The sequence below is a fragment of the Notothenia coriiceps genome, unplaced genomic scaffold (assembly GCF_000735185.1).
Source record: "Notothenia coriiceps isolate Sejong01 unplaced genomic scaffold, NC01 NC01_scaffold00038379, whole genome shotgun sequence".
NCBI classification, from domain to species: domain Eukaryota; kingdom Metazoa; phylum Chordata; class Actinopteri; order Perciformes; family Nototheniidae; genus Notothenia; species Notothenia coriiceps.
The window spans coordinates 1-12,390 of record NW_011371080.1 but is presented as its reverse complement, the minus strand read 5'-3'; the positions used below and the strand labels follow the sequence as shown (position 1 = coordinate 12,390).

At 39.4% G+C, this 12,390-nt stretch overlaps 2 protein-coding genes across 3 annotated transcripts; one reads left to right on the top strand and one right to left on the bottom strand.

Annotated features, from left to right (window-relative positions):
* Window positions 1–797: 797 nt before the first annotated feature.
* Window positions 798–10,332, bottom strand: helq (helicase, POLQ like). Of its 2 annotated transcripts, none has more exons than XM_010797777.1 (11): window positions 10,169–10,332; window positions 9,795–9,991; window positions 8,811–9,107; window positions 6,230–6,563; window positions 5,075–5,253; window positions 3,807–4,007; window positions 2,814–2,886; window positions 2,639–2,736; window positions 2,455–2,553; window positions 2,132–2,277; window positions 798–1,071 (listed from the first exon to the last, which is right to left on the bottom strand). In XM_010797777.1, the coding sequence occupies exons 1-11, from the start codon at window positions 10,206–10,208 to the stop codon at window positions 798–800; spliced, it is 1,938 nt and encodes a 645-aa protein (XP_010796079.1). In that variant the 5' UTR covers window positions 10,209–10,332. The 2 variants fall into 2 exon arrangements, with proteins under 2 accessions (XP_010796079.1, XP_010796080.1); XM_010797778.1 differs by having other exon boundaries at window positions 10,238–10,331.
* Window positions 10,333–11,017: 685 nt separating this feature from the next.
* LOC104968201 (28S ribosomal protein S18c, mitochondrial) lies at window positions 11,018–12,349 on the top strand. Its single transcript, XM_010797776.1, has 5 exons — window positions 11,018–11,128; window positions 11,305–11,357; window positions 11,443–11,526; window positions 12,138–12,195; window positions 12,270–12,349. Exons 1-5 carry the CDS (start codon window positions 11,068–11,070, stop codon window positions 12,347–12,349), a joined length of 336 nt encoding a protein of 111 aa, XP_010796078.1. The 5' UTR covers window positions 11,018–11,067.
* The last annotated feature ends 41 nt before the right edge of the window (window positions 12,350–12,390 follow it).

The following is a 12,390-nucleotide window of genomic DNA, read 5'->3' as shown; positions in this document are numbered from 1 at the left end:
TGTGACACTGTAGTGTTGCACGGCCAGATACGGCTCAGCTGACTCAGATAAGGAGATATATGATACATTATGATGTGATATGCCGCGGACTGTACTTCATGTTACTCTGATCCGGTTACTTATGTTGTGGCAGATATTTAAGTAAGCTTTCTTAACGCTAATGTTATAATAGTCAGATTGCTCTGAAGATGGGAGGTGATATTCTATTAATGTTCACGTTCACACAGTCAGTTGATTTTTGCCGGCCGTCTTTCCTGCAACGGCAGCTTTTCTGTATTTCCTTTCTCCTGTAATATGACTTGATCGCTTTAAACTCCGCACACTGAGCTCTGATTGGTCAGCAGGCAGTGCTTTCACTGAGTTGAGCTCTTAGCCTGCAACCTAACCTGCTCCGGGGCAGGTTAGCCGCTCAGCATCAGTTACCATGGAGATCTAGCCCGCTAAAAAGAGAACCAGCTTCGTAGGACCGGAAAACCAGAGTTTTCCCTGAAGTTAACCGCTAAGAGAACATCCTGCTTCGTAGTACAGGCCCCAGGCCTAATGAAAAATGCCAAATATTTAATCATTTTCAGGATTTTAACCATTTAAAGGCCATTTTGAATACATCAAGTTATTATGTTGTTGTTGTGGTTGTTGTTGTTGCTGTTGCTGCTGACCTGCGAGCGGGCAGGTTGACCCCTGATTTTAGAGGCATTTACCACATGGAAATATTTCAGAATAAAAGCATGGTGTTATCAGATGAAAGTATATTGTCTAAAAAACAGCAATGCTTTTATTTGTATGTGATTATGAAGTTATTATGCTGTTGTTGTTGTTGTTGTGTTTGCTGACCTGCGAGCGGGCAGGTTGACCCCTGCAGCGAGCGTGGAGGTGCAGGTGAGGAGGCAGAGCGTCCCACAGGTGTACGCCTCCTCCAGCAGCCTCCTCTCCTCCCCCGTCAGCCCGCTGTGATGATAGGCCACTCCGTAAGGAACCGTCCTGCTGAGCACCGGACACACGGAGCCCCGCCCACATTCCTTCAGCTGGGAGAGGAGGAGGAGCTTCTGCTGCTCGTGGAGGAGCAGGAAGTCCCTGAGGAGCCAATCACAGAGGAGGCAATTAGAGAGGAGGGGGAAGCAATCAGGGAGGAGGGGGAAGCAATCAGGGAGGAGGAGGAACCAATCAGGGAGGAGGAGGAACCAATCAGGGAGGAGGGGGAAGCAATCAGGGAGGAGGAGGAACCAATCAGGGAGGAGGAGGAACCAATCCGGTAGGAGGGGGAAGCAATCAGGGAGGAGGAGGAACCAATCAGAGGGGATTTTGATTCTGTAAAATGTATAAATAATAGCTTTTATTCTATTTTATTTTTGTATTGCACTTTTTTTTCCTTTTTATGCTTTATATAAATATTTGTATTCTATTTTCTTTTTATATTTTACCTTGATTTTTTTTTATTGTACATTTGTACTTTGACTTTTTGCATTAATATATTTTTTTTCTTTTTTTTACATATGACATTTTTTGCATATTTTCAAAGTCACGTCACTCGCCCTCGGAGGTATCTGCACCCCTCACTCACTCTCTCTCTTTATACATATACATCACAAAAGGTTATAAATAATACATATTTTAAATATTAATTCATTAATAAAATAACTATAAAAATGTAAATAATAACAATGTGTTAAAGGTGGGGTAGGTCAGTTTGGAGAAACCAGCTCGAGTGCGCTAGAATTTGAAAATACACAGCCGGAAAAATCTGCCACTTCCTCACAGAGCCCCTCCTCCAACACACACGAACGCGCACATGACCAATGAGGGCACCAGATCAGTTTGTGCACAGATTGAAGGCTGACAGGCAGGTAGGCCATCCAGTTACTTTAGCCGGCTCAGATGATTGGTGGTGCTTTTTACAGTACCACAGCTTCCACAGATGATATTTTGTATGTATTTTTTGTCAAAGCACTTCAGATATTCATTGCTATCGGGATGTTAAGAGCATTCCATGGAATATAACAACAAGTGTATCTCGAGCCGGTTTCTCAAACTTACCTACCCCACCTTTAAATAATAATAAATAGATACACCCACTCACTTCCTGAGGTATTGATCAGGTATTGGTGTGTTTGTAATATTGAATGTAACCACTCACTTCCTGAGGTATCTGCAGATCAGCCCTCCCACGTTCTCACAGTTCTTCTTCGTGGGGCAGAAAACCAGACATGAGTGTTTTGGGATGACTTCGGTCACCATGGCGATGATGTGGTCCGGGTCCAGCTTCTGCATGGAGCTGGAGTACTGGAGTTTCAAAATAAAAGCATCAACAATATGTTCTGACGGAGTTTCAAAATAAAAGCATCAACAATATGTTCTGACAGAGTTTCAAAATAAAAGCATCAACAATATGTACTGACGGAGTTTCAAAAATAAAAGCATCAAATAAAAACTAAAACAGTATGTGAATATTGTCCATACCTTGAAGTTGAGGAGACGAGAAAATTTGAAGCAGTCTTCCTCCTTTGGGTCCACTTCATAGATGGTGTCTTGCAGTTTAACGTACTCCTTCAGCTGCACCTGAACACACCACGCACCATGGCTTCATTAAACACCTGTTGGTGGTATATTCATTAAAATCAGTATTTAACAGTAAACCTCTTACAGGCCGGAAGTCATTGCTGTAGTTTTCCGCTCTTAAAAACGTCTGCAGGTCTTTAATGTTTCCCAGCGTGGCGCTCATCCCGATAATCTGAGTGGATTCTGGAGAATAAAAACATAAAGACGGTTAATTAAAAGCTATTTAAGGGTTTAATAAGGAAGATCAAAGCGCCTCTTACTGGCCGTGTAGAGAACTTTAGCGAGCGTCATCTCAATGATGGCTCCTCTGCTGCCGTCGCCCAACATGTGAAGCTGCAACACACAGAGGAAACATAGGTAGGGCGGTGCATTTGGAGAACAGAATAAGTAAATGTTTTAAATTAATTAAGAAAAAGAAATAGGATTTTCTGAGATTAAAGTGGTACATTTTGAGGAAACGTGTAGATATCTTTTCAGAATAAAAAAGGGACATTTTAGGGACATAAATCACAATTTTACTAGAAAACAATAAAAAGACAAATTGGATAATGTTCTAGATCAGGGGTTCTCAAACCTTTGGTTTATGCGGACCACCTCATATGCAAACCGTAAAAATAAGTACATATATAAACGTAGTGTTAAAACGCCTATAGTTTTTTATAGTTAATTATAGACAATCAAAAGGAAATTGAAGCCTATCTGATACTTTTGTCGCACGTGTGACGTCTGTCTGCGTTGCTTGAGCTACGTCATTGTAAATAATCAGAGAGCGCTGCTTCTCTCCCTCTACCACGTCGCAGGTCACATATGAGGTGGTCTCCGAAAATTCTTGATAATAAAAAGTGGATTTTATTTAGCTTTTTCAGGTGGTCCGTGGACCACAGTTTGAGAACTGCTGCTCTAGATACAAGTTGTCATATTTAAGATTTCTCATCTGAAATTAATTAATTAAAAAAAACAAGGACATTTTGAGATTAAAGTCGTTTTTTTCATATTTTCGGAAATAAAGTGGAATATTAACGAAAAATAAACTCACAGATGTACTAGGAACAACCTTTGATAATATCTGAGAAAAAAAGTTGAAAAGATTCTGTAAAAACTGAGATTTAAGATTACATTTATGATAAAAAAAACATTGATATTTTTTAGATTAAAGTCGTTAATTTAGGAGAAATATTAATTTAGGGGTAAATCACACAATATTTTCTGAAACAAAGTAGATTATTAACGTAAAAAAAAACCTTCCTCCCCACCTCGTCCACCACCACCAGCCCCAGGTCGTCGATCCTCTGGTTCTCGATCAGCGAGTTCACGAGGCTGTGGGCTTTTTCTATCGTCGCGACGTAAAGAGACCTCCTGTCTTTCCTCTTTACGGGGGGGAACCTTCCTTTGCTGCCTGCGTACTCCTCCACCAGGAAGTCCAGCTCCACGCCAAAGCTTGCCAACCCTCGCACCTTCAGAGGAGACAGGAAGGAGGTCAAAGAGGGAGGAAAGAGAGGGTTTTAGAGGAAAGGCGTCCCACAGGGCTCTAATCCTGGTCCTCTCCTATTTACTGCAATATCATCATTTCTACCAAACGGTAACAAACGTTTCTGTGTAGATGACACCGTGTGATCCTCCATATGGAGTCAATGGAGAAATGCAGGGAAGAACCTTCAACTCTGGAATCAGCACTTTTGGTGTCCTTGGCTTAAAGTCGACTTACATTTTCTTTTTTTTTCATGGATATTTATTTTTAATTTACTTCAACATTTTTTTTGTATTCCTCTTAACATTTTCAATATTTACTTATACCATGTTTTATGTAATTTAAATTAGATATTTAACTTACATTTTTTTAATTATATAATTAAATTATATTTCAGATTTTTCTTTAATATTAACTTATTTATTATTCTTGTTTTTATTTCTTCTTTATTTTTCCACATGTAATTATAATTTTCTTATTATATTAAAAAATCTTAAGAGTTTCAATTAATTATACATTTTAGTAATTCTTTTTACCACATATATTAATTTTAAACGTTAACATCTCAATGTTTTTGTTATTATTTAATACATGTATTCATATATTTATTACTTATTTAGAGTTTTTTTTATTCCTCGTTATATTTCCAAATGTACCGTCTTCCTATTCTTTCATTATTATATTCTTTTACAGATTTATCTTTTTTTCATGAAACTTATATGCAAACTCTTTCTACAACAGTGTTTGTTCTGCACCTCTTGATGCTCCCTTCCCCTGTCCTCCCTCCCTTCTCCTGTCCTCCTCCCTTCTCCTGTCCTCCCTCCCTTCTCCTGTCCTCCTCCCTTCTCCTGTCCTCCCTCCCTTCTCCTGTCCTCCTCCCTTCTCCTGTCCTCCCTACCTTCTCCTGTCCTCCCTCCCTTCTCCTGTCCTCCCTCCCTTCTCCTGTCCTCCTACCTTCTCCTGTCCTCCCTCTCTCCCTTCTCCTGTCCTCCCTCCCTTCTCCTGTCCTCCCTCCCTTCTCCTGTCCTCCCTACCTTCTCCTGTCCTCCCTACCTTCTCCTGCACCAGAGAGACGTACGGCAGGATGAACAGAGCGTCCTTCTTCCTGCAGAGCAGCTCTCTGAGGATCAGGATCTCGGCCACCAGAGTCTTTCCTCCGCTGGTCGGCAGCGAGTAGATCAGGTTCTTCCTGCGCTGAACGGACGGCAGGTTCAGACACGTCTCCTGCCACTCTGAGACACACAAAACAATATGTTAAAGTAATACTTTGGGGTTTTAAGAGTCCAACAACGGAAAATACATCACTAAACTGTTTGAAAGGCAATCAATTGAAGTCCTTTTTAAAGCAAAACAATCTAGGATTATAAAATGGCTCTGAGACACAACACACTACGTTTAAGGAACAGGAAATTATTTAGCAACAGATTTAAAAAGGCAATTAATTTCTGTTTATCTCATTATAAAAAGGGTAAAAAATAGATATTTCCTGCATAATCTGTGAGAATAAAGTGAAAAATAAAAACAACAACAACGAAACAACAGAAATATGGAAATTCTCTGACGTTCTGATTTATTTTTTGGGGAAATTTAAAGATTATTTTTCTCCTGCCGCTCTGAGACAGAACATAACTTAGCAACAGATTTGAAAGGCAATTCATTTATGTAATTTTTAAAGCAACGATTATCTGATCATAAAAGCAATAGATATTTTCTGAGATTAAAATTAAAAAAGAAAAAAACGGGATAATCTGTGAGAATAAAGTGAAGAAATAAGAAAATAAAAAGTCAGAAATGTATAAAATAAACAACAAATAAAGTTCTCTGACTTTCTCATTTATTTTCTGGGCGGTAAATTTAAGGGGGGAAACACAAAAGAAAAAAAGATATTGTTTGAGATTTAAGTAGAAATGATGGAGAAAAAACTCACACATTCATTCATGAGTAATTCAAGTTAATTACAGTGGTCTTTTCCAAGATTGAAGTTATACATTCATCAGAAACTGCTGATCTTCCTACTAGATTTTATTTTCCATACATTTTGTAAATCCTGCCGTCTCCCTAAGTCTCGCTGTCTGTTAGTAAAAAAGGATGGTTTTAGTCAAATAAAGAGTCTAGTCATTTTGTAGTTAGCAGATAACCAGAGGAGGTCACATGGTACGGCAGGATTCCTGATGGTGTTAGTCAAAGAAAGTTTAGTAGTCATTTCACCGTATAAGCTCTGGATCCCCTTCAGCCTCAGCATCAGCTCCTTGACTCTGGACGGGAGCCCGAAGAAGGGCCCGAGGTCGGGGGTCTTCTCTTCAGAAACTTCCTCCAACGCCTGCATGGCGACGGAGATTTCCTCCGAGAGGACGGCCTCCTTTAAAGCTGCGCTGCGAGACGCCATCGCTGGAGAGGCTGCGTTACAAAGCATCGTCTTCTTCAGAGCGTCCGCCACGCTCCTCCTCCTCGATGGCCCTCCTCCTCCTCCTCCTCCTCCTCCTCCTCCTCCTCCTCCTCTCGGGGGTCTACTCTCCTCTTTAGTCCTCAGAGGGGTTGAGGTCTGCAAAAAAAATAAACTCCAAATTTCTTAACTTTTTATTTTCTTTTTATTCTTTTACATTTCAATTTATTTGGAAAATATTCTTAATTATTTTATTTAAATTTGAACTTTTTTTGAAAAGATTATCAAAATATTCTTAATTCTTAACTTTTTTAGAAAATATTTTTTTTCCGATTCCAAAATATCTTCACTTTTGCTCAAAAATATTCTGTCTTTTATTTTTTTACATTTCAACTTTTTTAGAAAATATTCTGTCTCTTTTTCTTGTCATAAACATTTTATCTTAATCATTTTTCAAAATATTCTGTCTCATAAATATAAAAAGCTGTGAAATTCTAAAGAAAGCTTCACAACCTCACGGGGCTGATGTCTGCAACATATTATTATTAAATATAAATATTCCAAAATGTCTTCCCTTTTGCTCAAAATATTCTGTCTTTTATTTTTTTACATTTCAATTTATTTGTAAAAATGTTTTTTTTTTTAAAACATTCTAAAAATATTCTGTCTTTTACTTAAAGTGGACCTATCATGCTATATTTTAATAACATAGTTAGACCCTCCAGAAAAACGCGATTCTGCGATCGCAGAATTTACCGCATAATCAGCAAAATGGCGCAGATTTTTAAAAAGCCGCATATTTATCAACAGGCCGCATAATCCCCGCATTTTTCCACACAAAGTTGAGAAGAAAAAAAAGTTAACTCGTCTTGACGTGACGTCATCAGCTCGCGCATCACAGAATGTAAACAACACTGTATAGAGCTCATTTACCAACGAACATTTCTACTAAAGACCGGGCAAAAAGTGGGGGGAAACTATTCTGCACCCCGTGCAACTGTGTGTTGCAGCATAAGAGAAAATCGACGGTGGCGACCAACTTTGATTCATTCAAACATTCGAAAATGCTTTCTGCTGCTGCGGACAAGAAAGCCATTCAACTCCCGTTCACCGAGGGATCAACCTCCAAAACCCTTTCGAGGGCTACAAGAAACGAAGTGAGTAGCCTACAAGATTGAAGCTGGTCAGATAACGAACGAGTAAATGAAAACAGAATGAGGCGGAGAAGTGTGTGTGTGTGTGTGTGTGTGTGTGTGTGTGTGTGGGAGGGTTAAAATAGCCCAATTGCTTTTACAATAAATAAACATTGAATGTGTTTAATTGAATAGTAAAGGGGTTTAACGTTAGTGGCAGGTTGTGTGTGAGAGAGAATAAATAAGACAGCCCAATATTTAAAAAAATGGTTATTCTTTTCCCCCGCATATTTAGCATATTTCGCAACTTTCCGCATATTTCCTAACTTCCCGCAATTTCGCCGCATAAAATCACATAAAACCCCGCATGTTTAATCGCATAATCAAGGATTTTAGCCCGCATAATCAAGGAATTTAGCCCGCATAATCAAGGATTTTTGCCCGCGTTTTTCTGGAGGGTCTACATAGTGAAGGACCATACCTATATAAGGCATATTTATACTTTTTATTTTTCAAAATACCAAACAGATCATGAATTTAGCCATTCCTCATTTCGCTCAATTTAACACTGTCTTTGCCTGGGCTGATTCTGTGAGAACAGCACCATCTACAGGCCTGGCATATGTACTACAGCGTCTCCAGCGCTTTCCAACGGCAATGTCCGTGGCTGTCTCCTCCTGATTGGTGGAGTTGGCCCAATAGCCGTAGCGCCACTTCTGTGACATCATAAAAGCGTTCAAATCTGGATCAGTCTGTATCAGATCCGTTGCAGCCCCTTTTTAAGAGATTTGGGTATGGAGGAAAATAGAGAGGGTTGTGTTTTCTGACACCTTGGCAGTCTCAGGGAACACCGGGAACACATATTCATGTAGAAAAGACGTACAAAAGTGCATTTTGCATGATAGGTCACCTTTAAATGTTTACATTTAAACTTTTTTTGAAAATATTCTCAAATTATTCTGTCTATTTAAATTTGAACTTTTTTTGAAAATATTCTCAAAATATTGTTAATTCTTAACTTTTTTTGAAAATATTCCAAAATGTATCTTTTTTTTTCTGATTCCAAAATGTCTTCACTTTTGCTCAAAATATTCTGTCTTATTTTTTTACAATTCAACTTTTTTAGAAAATATTCTTTGAATATTCTGTTTTTCTTCGTATATACACTTTATCTTAATTATTTTTCAAAATATTCTCCAGTAAAATGTGCGACTGAATGCTGATTTTAAACCCATGTTGTGTTTACATAAAAGATACTTCTGTATAATCTCACCTTTGTGTTTCTGAGCGGCGTGGAGGTCTGATCTCCGCCCTGCAGACGGACCCTCGTCTCCTGGACCTGATCCTTGAACTGTTGCATGCTGGGAGGAAGATCTTCCTCTCCCATGGCGTCCAGGATGGAGTCTGTGAGCACGTCTTCATCTGTCATCGTCCTCAGGTTGGTGAAGTCTCTCTGGACGTCTCTCTGCCTCTCGCTCTGCTCAGCGTCGTCCAGCCTGTCGAGCAGCGAGCTGTCCTGCAGGAGGCTGTCGTAATCCCCGAACAGATCCTCGCTGTCGCTGCAGAACAACTGAACACAAGGTTCAAGGTTTCATCCTCATGTGTGCAGAGCCACAGTGTAGATATATCAATGAGGTCACAGGCTCCTCCAACACAGCAACACAATAACACAGATACAATAGTGCAAGTAAATACAATAAAATAGAATAGAATATAAATAGTGCAACAATAGTCTATAGACAAGTAGTTAGTGTTTCCCCTATATACAAAGAGTAAATGTAACATCCTTTTCACCCCGGTTACACTTTTCATTTGCCCTGTACGGTGGGCGCTGTAAGTGATGAAAGTGGGGGATGTTGGCTTATCTGGCACCCGCAGCTCACAGCCAAAGTGCGAGCGTGGGAGCGAGAGAGCGAGCGAGGGAGCGAGAGAGAGGGCGCACCGGTACCGGCGCTGTTATTAGAATCTGGTGCTAGCTGCTCTAACGGATATAAGAAGTAGATGTTTCTACAACCAGGGTGGAGGAGAGCTCTCCTGTCTATTAGATAAATCCTTTTTTACAACCAACAACAGCTGGGAATCAATACAAAGAAAACGATACAAACTTCATCTTAACTTAATGCATGCACATTTTACAAAATGCAGACAACAACAGCATTTAAAAAAAAAAACAAAGAATCATAATTATTTTTTTGATGTGAAAACAACAACATGGATAACCCTTAAAGCTTATAATCCAGCTGTTCACCTGTCCTACCTCTGCAGCAGGTTGTTTTTGCTGTTGTTGTTGTTGTTCTGCCATGATGCTGCTCAGCCTGCAGATCTTTGGACATTTCTCAGATCCTCTCTTCCTCTCAGGTGTCATCTGTGAGCTATCGCGAGATCTCTTCCTGGACGAGACCCGTTTGATTCTGATGTCTCGTTTCTCAGCAGAATTCATCACAACAGCTGGTGCTACATGTCAATAAAACCTCCAATAAACACAAACAACTACACTAGGAACACAGCTGAGGCTCTGCAACACACACCTGTACATATTAAATACTTCAAACCTGAATTAGATAATATTTAGCTCAAGAAAAAAGCACTTTAAAGCCCATTACACGTTAGCTAGTAAAGCGGTTTTCTTACTCCTGGCAGTTTTTTCTCTGATGTGTTCCTTCTGCGACATTAACAGTCTCCTAAAACCCTGTAAATCACCTCAAACTCCGGTGAAAACGTATAGAAAGTCTGGCATAAAAAGCATTTTCTTGTATTGCTTGAAGCTTCTGTTTTTAACGTCAACAGCTCCGCGAGAATCACGTTTGAATTTGTGAAGAACAAATCCAACGTCAGAGCAAGAGAGGAATCCCTGCGTCTCTTCCGGTTTCGGTTGTCGGAGCTAGCAGCGCTAACCGGGATAGGTTCCCAAATGTAGTGATTCATCGATAGAAAACGTTCGATAAATTACCCGAAAACCAAGCTGATTACCGCCACATAGCAGACATGTGTTATCTGCTTTATTTTCTGTCACTGTATCTTCCTGAGAAGTACATGTTAGCAACATGTTAGGAACATTCATAGTTTCCGGTTGAAAAGTCTCCCACAAAGTAAAGCCGATATTTAGATATTAGATTTGATATTTCACTCATATAATCATCATCTTATTTTATTTCCCTTTGTTGTTTATATTCCAAATACGAAAGCGTTTTAAAAGGTTGGTTAAATCTAAATGTGAGAAGATTAATACGTAATGTTGATTACGATGGTCATTTTCTGGGGTGATTACTGTCTTGTGCTGTTATTTTGATCTTTGAAACGGGGGTAACATTCAATCTGTTCCTAAAATAATACAAAAATAGACGTAAGATTAAATATTCATGAGAACACAAAACCATACATTTCATATCATTTGTATATTCACCAACACAGATATATAATATGCGTAATGTGTCTCTCAGTGAAATAGGTGGTAGGAACTAATAGTTGACTCAGTGAAGAACCCGGAGTTCCCGTCTGGTGGACATCTTCCGGTCGTGTGTCAGGTCAAAATGCTCGTCCTCAGAGGTTTAACGAGAATAAGAACAGTTTTATTACAACAAGGAAACACAGGTGAGACTTTATAACACCTGTATTAAGTGTTATAATGATACAGCATTCATTAAATGTAAAACTAACCGTTAATATGTGTTTATTAGGTGGAGTTAAGCTACGTGTTGCTAATGCTAATGCTAACATATGAGCTGTTGTTGATGTCATTTTTTATAATAATAATCATTTTTCTGCAGGTTTAAGAAGTCTCACAACAACCTCAAGTGTAGTCCAACCAAACGAGGACAGGGTGGGTAATTTGTATTTATTTATGAATAATTATTACATCACTAATAACAGGATTAGATTAATGTATTTGTATATTCTTTTTACAGCTCATTAAAATGGAAAACCCCTACAAAGAGCCTCAGAAAGGATGCCTGCTCTGCAATGTGACTGTAGACTTCAAGAACACTCAGGTACATAAAGCACCTTTGTGAGTGTCAGTGTGGGTAATAAGTGTGTGTGTGTGGGTAATAAGTGTGTGTTATAAGTGTGGGTAGAGTGTGTAATGTGTTTAGTTAAAGGTGGGTTTACAGGAGGGCGTGTATATGTTTCCATGGTCCTGAACTCCTCGTATATCTAGTGTCATTATTAAAAATGTCTGAGGTCTTTTCTTACAATCAAAATGCAGAATTCTAAAGAGAGATGGACGTTTCAAATGCATTTCAAACGGTGAAAATCTGTTTAGCCACTGTGAAAATATCCACGTCTAAAGAGAGAAATATCCACGAGATCCTTCGCCACTTTTCCAACAGTATGGCGGTATATGAACATTCCCATTATACGGTCTAAAGGTCATGGTACTCGGCATTATTTGGTACAAACATCCTAACCGTGTAGCTGTGGGATCAAACTGAACATTAAGGGGGTTTATTTAATATTTTTGAACAACAAGTGGAGCTCCAAAGGTCACAGGAAGTGTCTCAGTGTCCCTGTGAATGTATAATAATGTATTGTGTTTGTAAAGCACCTTTCATTGCTAAAAGTACTCCCAAAGTGCTAAACTCTGATGTGTGTTTCCTGTCAGCTGCTGTCTCAGTTCATCTCTCCGTACACCGGACGGATCTACGGACGCCACATCACACGTGAGAGACACCTGGAGCTGGAATATCTCCTCCGTGAAGATTCAACTCTGACTTAACGCTGCTTTGTGTTTCAGGATTATGTTCCAGGAAACAGAAGGAGGTGGCCAAAGCCGTGAAGAAATCCCACGCTTTGGGTACGTCTTCCTCACGCTGACCTTTTGAGGGGTTTAGACACTAGGAGCTCAAGGAGCCAGA